Source organism: Myxocyprinus asiaticus, chromosome 23 (genome assembly GCF_019703515.2).
Source record: "Myxocyprinus asiaticus isolate MX2 ecotype Aquarium Trade chromosome 23, UBuf_Myxa_2, whole genome shotgun sequence".
In the NCBI taxonomy this organism is placed as follows: Eukaryota; Metazoa; Chordata; class Actinopteri; order Cypriniformes; family Catostomidae; genus Myxocyprinus; species Myxocyprinus asiaticus.
The window spans coordinates 5241663-5252735 of record NC_059366.1 but is presented as its reverse complement, the minus strand read 5'-3'; the positions used below and the strand labels follow the sequence as shown (position 1 = coordinate 5252735).

At 39.0% G+C, this 11073-nt stretch overlaps 1 protein-coding gene across 1 annotated transcript in view; it reads left to right on the top strand.

The window, feature by feature from the left end:
* Nucleotides 1-3264: 3264 nt before the first annotated feature.
* The window catches only part of LOC127413600 (dystonin-like), a 276523-nt gene continuing 268714 nt past the window's right edge, over nucleotides 3265-11073 (top strand). Inside the window, exons 1-3 of the mRNA XM_051650862.1 lie at nucleotides 3265-3547; nucleotides 3873-3907; nucleotides 4532-4717. Coding sequence (XP_051506822.1) covers nucleotides 3367-3547; nucleotides 3873-3907; nucleotides 4532-4717 — 402 coding nt within the window. The 5' untranslated portion in view covers nucleotides 3265-3366. The remainder of the gene's footprint in view (nucleotides 3548-3872; nucleotides 3908-4531; nucleotides 4718-11073) is intronic.

The window sequence follows — 11073 nt, the reverse complement described above, 5'->3', positions numbered from 1 at the left end:
AAAAGGGGACTGTTGGAGATTGTGGAGGAAAAAAAGGCATTCCACTTCACTTTTAACATCCACTTGCTAACTCCCCTAAGCACTTCTGCTTGGGAAATCCCTGCCGCCATTTTGGAAGTCTGTTCCACTTCGTTCAGTGAGCGAGGGAAGTTTCTGTTGCTAGACCCTCAACCCCTCAAATTTTGACCGAGGGAGCGAGTCTACACTGATGTACGCTTCAGGCAGCTCCATTTCCCACAATGCAACTCGATTGTGACTTGACAGCAGATTGCACTTCATCACCCCCACACTACTCTAATGTATTATGGAAGTGAAGTTAGATCAATTAAGCAGTTTAGAAAAGTTATACTGAGATTTAACAGCATAAGACTTGTAGCTACCTTAAACTGTTTATCACACAGATATAGTCAGGGTTGGGAGGGTTACATTTGAAATGTATTCCACTACAGATTACAGAATACATGCTGTAAAATGTAATTTGTAATGTATTCTGTTAGATTACACATGGTCAGTAATGTATTCTAAATACTATGGATTACTTCTTCAGCACTGATAGATTTTTTTCATTTATTTTGACTATAAAAACTCTGCCAGTACAGTAAGACAAAATACACATATTAAAAATACATAGCGTGTGTGGAGGCTTCATGCTATTCTTCACGGCATCCACGCACAACTCACCATGTGCCCCACTGAGAGCGAGAACCACATTATAGCGACCACGAGGAGGTTATCCCATGTGACTCTACCCTCTCTAGCAACCGGGCCAGTTTGGTTGCTTAGAAGACCTGGATGGAGTCACTCAGCACACCCTGGATTTGAACTTGCGACTCCAGGTGTGGTAGTCAGCGTCTTTACTCGCTGAGCTTCCCCGGCCACTAATGTGAATTTTCTTGATAAAAAAAATATGATCGTGCCTGGTAACATGAATGTAAAATGGCTAGAAATAGCATTTTAGCTTAGCGTAAAGCTGACAATTTACACAAGGTTTATTTCTATTTCTTCTGCTCCAAACTTACTTCAAACTTACTTCTCTGTCTGCTCGTATGAATGTAACACATCATAAGAAAGTGTTTCACCGCTGTTCAAATGCACTTTGGATCGCATCATTTATATGTATAAATGTTTTCCATCTGAAAGGACTAAATATTAAATGAAACAAATGACAATAAAATGCAAAGTAATCTCTTCAGTAATCAAAATACTTTTTGAATGTAACTGTATTCTAAATACCAATGATTTAAATTGTAACTGTAGTGGAACATTGTACAGTTACTTATATTTTGTATTTTAAATACGTAATCCCGTTACATGTATTCCGTTACTCCCCAACCCTGGTCATAGCCTATGAGTTCATCGTTATGTTAGCATTTTCATTTGTGTAAATCTTGATTAATCCTTTCTAACAATTCATTCTAATTAAAAAAATGAATAAATAAACATACAAGATTTATACATAAGCCTCTGAAATCAATCTCCAAATAAAAAAATTCTCAGGTGCAAAAATCACTATATAATTCCACAAATTGACATCATCCTTCAACATGCTCCAAGTGATCAAGGGTTAAGGGTGTTCCAGATAAACCCATTGCACAACACTCGTGCAACGTAAGCAGTGACGTACATCCGAGTCCATGAGATGGAGTGAAGTTTGCGAGGGAAGGGGATAAAAGTTTGAAATGGAACACAGCCCTGGATTCCTTTATTCATAAAGGACTCCTTTACCTTTGTTATGGTTTACCCCAACCTAGACTGGGATTTTAATCATAACATATGTAAAATGTAAAATATAAAATACTTAAATGATCTAGATTTAAAAAATAAAAAAAATAAAAAAAAATAAATGTATTGGTCAATAAAAAACTTAACTCCAGTTAAGAGAAGCCAACTTAATTACAAAAAAGTAACAGATTGCTTTGTTCAACCACCTGCCCTATAGAGAATAAACAAAGTCAATAAAAAATTAATTAAGTCAATAAAATTAAAAAAATGGCTGAAGATATCCTAAATCGGATTGTGTGCACTGCTTTCTGAAGGTTTAAGAAACAGCCCAAACAGGGCAGGATTACCAACCACACACATGGGGCACATACCAAGGGCCTCAGACACCCATGGACCCCAAGCAATCAGACCTCTCCACCTTGATAGAGGGCCCCATCTCTGGAAAAACACAAGTGCCACATTTTGTTTCATGCAGTGCCGGTCCTAGCCTTCTGGGGGCTCTAAGCAGAAAAGTGGGGGGGTGGCGTCAGTATGTTCGTAACACTACTTATAATGTCTTTGACACTGTGGGTCCCCCTAAATAACTTGCTTAGTTTGCCTATATGGAGGACCGGTGTTCTGACAGTCTGTGCTACCTGCTCAGGATGTGCTACCAGCAGTAAAAACAGTGATATGTTATCATGTATGTTAAAACATGGGTAGCACATGTCGGGAGGCACGGAAGAACCTGTCGGTATGTAGTACAACACCATGAAATGTGTTAAAAACCTAGGTAGCACATATTGGCCGGCAGATAATACCTATCAGGATGTGCTACCAGCATAACTATCAGATAGTGTGATATGGTGAGGCTGTACTAAGCCCTTACCCTACCCCAAATCCTAACCCCAAGCCTAAAACTATGTGAATATAGCTTTGGTAGCACATCCTGATAGGTAGCATATATTTTCAGGACACCGGCGCTGGTTTCAAGCATGTACTGGAGCCCAATTTGTGAAGGAGGGCCCCATGAGTTCAAACCACACCTGTTTATGGATGGGATTGTGTGTTGTGTTGCATGGGTGGGTTGTGGGTGTGTTGTGGGCCGTTTGGCATTTGTGCCCCAGGACCCCATGATCCAGTGCTGAGCCTACACCAAACCCGATTTCAAATCAACAGACTAAATAAAAAACCAGAAAATAAATGATTCTACAAAAAGTGACTAAAGACATTGTTCAGTCACCTGCCAGTTGAGGAATGTGGTAGATATCAAGTTACTAAAACTGAAAGATATATTCAACAGGACTATGTTGACTGCTCCAATTTCACCCAAATGGCTAATATTTGTGGTGGAGTGTTAGTAACACTTCGCTTGGACATTTGAAATTCGGAAACCACAGAGGCGCTGTATAATCCGAGACCTTTACAGATCTTCCTCGCCACAGCTTTGCTGAGCTCAGATGCTGATGCTGCCCCTGCATGAGCTGTAACAACAGGCGCTTCTGCTGAGTCATGCCTTGTTGTGATACATCATTGAAGTATACGCATCATGAGATTATATTCAGGGGGTACAAGTCAGGCATTCCAGCATGAAATAGCCTTTCTTTCTTAGTATTTACATGCGGAGAGGATCCATATGTGTAGGAGTAGCTGCCCTACATCGCAATGATTGCTGCGGCTTTTTTGGTCTTATTGAGACCCTTAAGTATTCAATGCGTATTACTACTGTTATTGCTTTTGATAGGAACTGTCGCCACAATTTTGTTTCTCGGTTGCTGGCATCGAAAGCTCCGCAATGAGAAAATACCCATAAAACCCGTGTTTACTAAGCGTTCGAGGAGCCGTGGTGAGTAACGCAGACGCGTCGCATTGTGTCCAGCTTACATGTCTTTCTATTGCATGTCAGTGCTGTAACGTGCATGCTAAATGTGAATTAGCAGAATTGTTTGAAATTTTAATTCATTCTCACCTTCTTATGGGTTAAAATACGATCCTGGGTGCGTCACGCGCGACGCGCGAGCGATGCTCATTTCCCTCCGTTTGCTCTCATTGTGTGCTTAATACAGTGTTCTTCATTTCAAGACCAGACAAAATTGTTAGAACAGCATCTTTAAGAAGCAATATGACTGAATGCATTTGGGGGTTGTTTCATTCATTCCCATTTGTTCTAGAAGCTGGTCTCCGGACTCATCATTTTCGCTCTGAGGTAATTCTCTTTCTCTTGCTCGTCTGTCAATGTCATAGAAAGTATGATTTGAAAGTGTGATTTAAAAAAAAATGTTGTTACTGTTTTGATAGGCCTAGTTTCTTTCATCTCGAATAGGAAACAGTAGCCTAAGCAGCTGAGGGATATACGCATTGCGCATGTGCAAGGGCGTAAAATTCGCGGGGGAGGCGGTTGACGTGTCCCCCTCACATTTCACAGGGCAAATGTGTTTATGCTGTATCTTTCATACAGCAAATGTCTAAATGTGTAAATGCAAAAGTTCACTGGTCATTCATGTAATTAATTCAATTAAAAATTGTAATTGATTGAGATCCCTTAAAATATATATCTTATGTATTTATGTTCATCTGGCGCTAATCATTCTGTCCCCCTCACTTCTGAAATGATTGCTACGCCCCTGCGCATGTGTGACTTATATTGTAATTCAGAGAGACTGTACTGACTTTTTATATAAATATTGCATATTTTCACAAAGTAAATCTCTGAGAAACAAAAATACATCGGAATGGGAAACTTGACATTTTAAAATGGCGAAACCTAATGTAGACTGTAGCTTTACATTTTGCTTATTGTTTCTGCTGCGATATTATGGTCTTTTGACAGGTGTGTCGTCACAGTCCACGTCATGTGAGGAGGAGCACACGCGTGCGCGTTTCTGAAGAGAAGCTCACTGAGATCCCGGAGAGCGAGCCGGACTCGAGCGCGGCGGCCGTGAGGAGGCGCAGAGTGAAGAAAAGAGTCCAGCCGGAGTTTTACCACACAGTGCAGCTCACGCCAACACGCAAGCCAGTACGTATACCTGAACTAATTAGCACTTAAGATATTTCCTTACCTACAAGCACAGACCACTAAATCAGAGATGCAACACATCCTACGATAACCTCAGAAATGTGCAAACATTTACACTGAAAACAGTTATGGCCGGGTCTTCATGAAAACAATTAATGAGACTAGCATAAAATGTAAAAGGTGAAATAATAATATAAAATTAAGTAAACAATTAGTCAGATGAGTGAAAATGAACAGCCTTATTACTCATCACTTAAAGGAGCAATATGTAACATTGACATCAAGCGTTTACAATGGGTACTGCAGTCCAAATTCAAAATACTGGAGAGAGTTGTCTCCCCCGCCCCCTACTCTCCAGACTCGAAGCTCACGCCGGTTGCCAGGTTGAGGACACGCAACAATGATAAACCAGCTCATGTGGATTTTTTATAACTCTGCCAATGTTAGCTAGATGTATTGCTGGCTTCCATGGCTGCAGCATGCTGTGTTTGCCTGCTAACTTGTTTCAAATCTGGCAACCCTGGGTGTCAAAATACTATTGGGAAATGGGCAGTGGGCGGGATCACACAGGCCAAAACACAAACAGAAATTCCGGACCGGAATGGACATTCCAAAGTAGAATATACTGGCTGTAGCATTGTTTTAGGAGAAGCCAGTATTTCAACTTAGCATGTTTCCTAAATCTCTGATAACATATTATGATAATTTTATGCTTTAGTACAGTAAATATATTACATATTGCATCTTTAAACTTAATTTGATTTGATTTGTCCCAAACCCAAAGAGAAATGGAATACGTACAACCTAGTCTCATAGAATAAACGGTACTATAACTACATTTTTGCTAACTGACTCTTACATGTCGAATTCTATGTTTCGTCACAGTTTCCAGGTGAAATGAACACTAGAGGTGCTACAACGTGTGCGTTTTATTCACTTTCAAACAAATCACGACCACAACGGCTGATTATGACTTTATAAAGACTTATCCTGCCTTCATGTGCTATCAGAATTATCCTACTTCCCACTTCTGAAGTGGTAATTACGAGTACGTCATGTTCAAGTGCTTTGTTGTCAGAAAGAACTGGAAACATGGACGACGCCATGTTCATTTATACATATTTCTTGAGGAACTTTTATTTTGACACCATAAAAAATATTACTCAGCTTGTGGACGGTAATGGAATTTTGGTTAAATACAAGCTATTTTTACAGTGTAAAAATGTACAACATGCATGAAATGGTTGCTGATGTACATAAATGAATTTGGCCAAAACGGCAAGCGCTACCAATTAGCTGTATTTAGAAAAACTACAGAAACTGTACTCTCCTCTGCCATGTTGAAAGTTTGGGACTCCTCCCATCTCGGATACTCGGTTATCAAAATTATCTCAGAGTTTCCCAGTCGTAATTACAACTTGAGGGGTCGTTCATGTGCAACTTCCGAGTGGGAAACTCGTATTTACGATAATTCCGATAGCACGTGAAGGCAGTATTATTTTTCGCACTGTTACACTCACTCTTCTATGTTATGATATCGAAACACTTTTACTATAACACATCATTTGAAAAATGGTAGGCTACATTTTAATGCTTGTTATACAGACTCACCTACATTAACACACTTTATTGTGATTAGCTTGCGCGCTAGCTCACTTACTAGAGCATTGGAATTTGGACTTGGAAGGCCGAGGCTCGAGCATCCAAACATGCAAGCTGACACATGATATGAAAGTGTCATAGTAGCGACACGAAATGATATGGTTGCTTCAGAAAATTTGCTTTTTATTTCTCATTTTGTTTTTTGACACTATTGGTTAAGTTTAGGTTAAAGTTTTAGGTTAGGGAGGTACGTTTTACTTATTAAAACATCCGTCTAATATTCACTTTAAAAACCTTGTCTGGTTATGACACCATTTCACTTGCCTTTTGGCACCCCCCCCCTCTGGACATTTCACTGGGAAACTGCAGCCAAACGTGTAATAAGGCACATAATTTCATTTGGCGAAAATGTTGCCACAGTCACGTAATGTTCATGAGACCAGGCTGGATATGTTCATACATCATGATGAAATTGCCTGTATTTACTTTCACTTATTTGACTAAATATTTTAGTAAAATATTTTATTTTACATGTTACTGGCTTGTATGTTACTTCTTACTGTAGGCCTACATGATTCATCTGTGCACATTATTCCAAAGAAAGATTAATGTTTATCTTCATAATCTTTCATAAAATATCTTGCCCCACCTCTGAAACAACTTTATCTGTGGCCAATGTCACCAACCCCTCCCCACCAACCACCTGTCATATATAGACACCATGGCCAGCTAGCTGCACTTGTGCCTTCTGGTGTGGAACATCCCCTTTTACAATCCCGAAGGATAATATCAAGTTCTGCCCTACATTTTTTCTCGTTGAATATCCGGTTTTACATCCTTTTTTTAAAATCTTTATCCCCTTTTCTCCCAATTTGGAATGCCCAATTCCCACTACTTAGTAGGTCCTCGTGGTGGTGCGGTTACTCCCCTCAATCTGGGTGGCGGAGGACAAGTCACAGTTGCTTCCGCTTCTGAGACCGTCAATCCACGCATCTTATCATGTGGCTGCTCATGCTACTCTCCGCGATCCATGCACAACTTACCACACGCCCCATTGAGAGCGAGAACAGCTAATCGTGACCACGAGGAGGTTACCCCATGTGACTCTACCCTCCCTAGCAACCCAGCCAATTTGGTTGCTTAGGAGACCTGGCTGGAGTCACTCAGCACACCCTGGATTCAAACTCGTGACTCCAGGGGTGGTAGTTAGCGTCAGTAATCGCTGAGCTACCCAGGCCCCAGGTGGTCACATCCTTGACTAAATTGCATGTGGCATCAAATAAACAGGATTAGGTAAGAAGTAATCCAAAAGATTACCTTAAAAATGCAATCCAATCAATTACTTTAATAACTACAATTTTAGTCAAGTAATTTGTAATCAGTACCACATTACAATTCAGAAGTAATCTACTGGTAATTACACACAAACATGTTATTTGATATTTTTGGCAGTTTAAAGAACAAAATGCCTTTTCTAATTTAATCAACACAGGTTTCATTAAAACTGTAGAAACATTCATTTCAGATTATTTTACTCTGGATAGGGGCACCCGGCAGGGTTGTCCTCTTTCCCCATTATTGTTCTGTCTTGTCCTGGAACAATTAACAGCCGTGATAAGAAAGGAAGATGATTTTCCAGGGGTGACGGTGGGAGGTGTGGCGCATAAGCTTCTGCTTTATGCAGATGATATTTTATTATTTGTCTCTGACCCTACTAGATCTATGCCTTGCCTCCACAGAATTATTAACTCTTTTTCCAAGTTCTCAGGGTACAAAGTCACTTGGTCTAAATCCAAAACTTTGGCTCTGACAGCGTACTGTCCAGTAACGGCTTTCCAGCCGGGCGCCTTCCAGTGGCCCAAACAGGGAATTAAATATTTGAGGTTTTATTCCCAGCAAATTTGTGTGATTTAGTTAGTTAATTTTGACCCTTTAATCACTTTTCGAGCGATGTGGGCTTCATTACATTTATCGATGATTGGGAAGGTTAATGTTATTAAAATGAACTGTATTCCAAAATTCAACTACCTGCTACAATCTCTCCCTTTAGATGTCCCCCTCTATTATTTCAAGCAATTTGATAGCATAGCGAATCCTTCATTTGGAATGTTAAGCGTCCCAGATTACATTTCAATAAGTTGCATAGGCTGCTTGACATAGGTGGGCTAGGCCTGCCCAAGATTTTGTTTTATTACTATGCGTTCAGTCTAAGACATTTGGCTCATTGGTCTCTTCCACCTGAGAGAGCCCCTCCCTGGTTTGGTATTGAACAGGAAGTTCTTGCCCCTATTTCGCCATTGCAAAGTCTCTCTATCAAACTAATCGGGGAAGTTAAGTCACACCCCGTTATTTTGCATGTACACTCGGTATGGACTAAAGTGTCCAGAATGTTTAAATCTGACATTTATTTAAATGTTGCCTTGAGCATATGGCAGAACCCAAGATTGTGTATCGGTAAGTCCCCTTTCTGCTGGTCAGAGTGGATTGGGAGGGGGGTTATACACTTGGTGATCTATATGAGAGTGGAGTGTTGAGATCGTTTGAAAATCTGGTTCAACATTTTGGGATTCCCAGATCTCAGTTTTATAGGTATTTGCAACTGCGCCACCTGCTTTGTACTGTTTTTGGAAGTAACATACACCCCACTAAAGCAGCTGATACTCTAGGAGAGGTGATTACTGCTTTTGGAAAAGGTCATGAGGCATCAGTGTATTACTCCCTGTTAATTCAGAGTCTTGGGGACGGAGCCCCCAAATGTTGATTTTATATATATATGTTTTGCATTTCCTTGTTATTGTATGATTTAATAAAACATTTTAATTACAAAAAGAAAAAAGAAAAGGAAAAAAAAACTGTACAAACATGCATTGTTAGCTTTAGGTTCTAATGAAAGGCAGGAAAGTTATTGGACCATTTTTTAAAGGCCCTTTGTAACTAAAAAATTACACTTGGAAAAACAGGATGTGGATGACAATGATTTTGCATATGCGGATTTGGTTGTGTTTGTCTTACATCTTTAATTTTATTAAGCTTTATAAGATCAGATTGCAGTTTAAACAGCTATATAATATAGTAGATATTGAACAGTGTCTAATAAGAATATCTGAACTGCTTTAGTGTTGCACTCTTTGTTTGATCAGAAGCCCTGAATGTCTTTTGAGGCTTTGAGATCTAGCCTTACTAAAAATACCCCAGAAATATCTGCTCTGATCTGTATTACCTTACAGCAGAACTTGATCTTTGTTGTCAGGAGGACACAATCAATAATAGTCTATCGCTATGCTAAATATTTAAAGCATTTCAGTACTTATGTGTTACATAGGTCTATACTGCATTACATTATTTGTATTAAATTTTCATGATATGCAGTAGACCCTAAAAGTCTGAGACCACATTATATTTTTCATTTAAAGCTGGAAATAAACAGGAAGTTTAATGATTATGAAAATGTTTAAACAGAGTGTAAAATGTAATGCAAAATATTTAAGATCCTGCTCTATTCCTAGGTCACTAAAAAAGTAAACAAACGGGTGACATTCACCATGTGTACAAAAGGTCCAATTTTCTTGCTTCCATTGAAGCACACAAGTCGCTGGAACATTCTCAAATCATGCTGGGGTAACATGGATCATCAGTTTTGAATGCATGCTGTCATAAGCAAACAGATAAGCAAACAGAGAACATGCTAAATATGAAGAAATTCTTGTACATTTTTCATTGTAACTTTTCCCCTTAAATTGTTTTGCTGATAATATCATTTGTAATGATTTTTATTTTTTTTATAGACATATTTTATATAATGGTAGAAAATAAATAGAAACATTTTCACTAGTGGTCTCAGACAGCATGCACTATTGAAAACGTGTGCAGCCATAGATAATTCACAATGGAGTATGATAATTCTTTGTCATGTGTCTAAATTGTGTAGAGATGAACACAATACATTCTATGAAATATTATCTCAGTAGTAAGCTTTAAAAAGATTCAGGGTTTCATCCAACAAATCATGTACATCTACAGCATACATATTCAATGTCTTCAAATGTAGAAAAATGAGAATGATGTTACACTATTTAGAGCAATGTGTGCGTCATCAAAATGCTTAGATCAGTTTGGATACAGCAAGGAATGTTAATGTTTCCCTTTTAGTTTTTGCAATTAGCTCATTGTGCTACTGTAGTTCAGGACCACAGATTTGGATCTTTAGTATTTCTACCTATTTTACCCTTAAAAGCCATTGTTAAAACAAAATCCGGCTACATTCATAAAATGACACATGATCACAGTGCTTTTTCATTGGAAATCAAAACAGAAACCTGAGAAAATCAACATCATGTTTTCAATTCTTTAGAATATTTACTGTGTTATTTACTTGTTGTAATCCACTCTCTGAAGTGATCTGGACTGGAGCACATGTTGTCTGGGTTACTGGCCTCACAAGCCAAGTGACTGCTCGCCTTGGACCTGTTAACTTACATTCATGCATTTAGAAGCCTGTCATACTTAAAGTTGAAGCACAGAGGAGACCGGGGCTAGTTGTCACACATTTTACTCCAGTGAATATATCTCAGGGTAGGTTTTGAAAAGACTTTAAGTCAATTTCAGTATAGACACATCCCTTGAAGTCATGAATTTAAAAAAGCTGAACATTTTCACAGTTAAATCCCAGGGAAAAAGTTCATTGGACACACACTGATTCTTATAAATAGTCCTCGCAGGGCATTTTGGGGCACTATAGGAGTTGTCACAAGGAG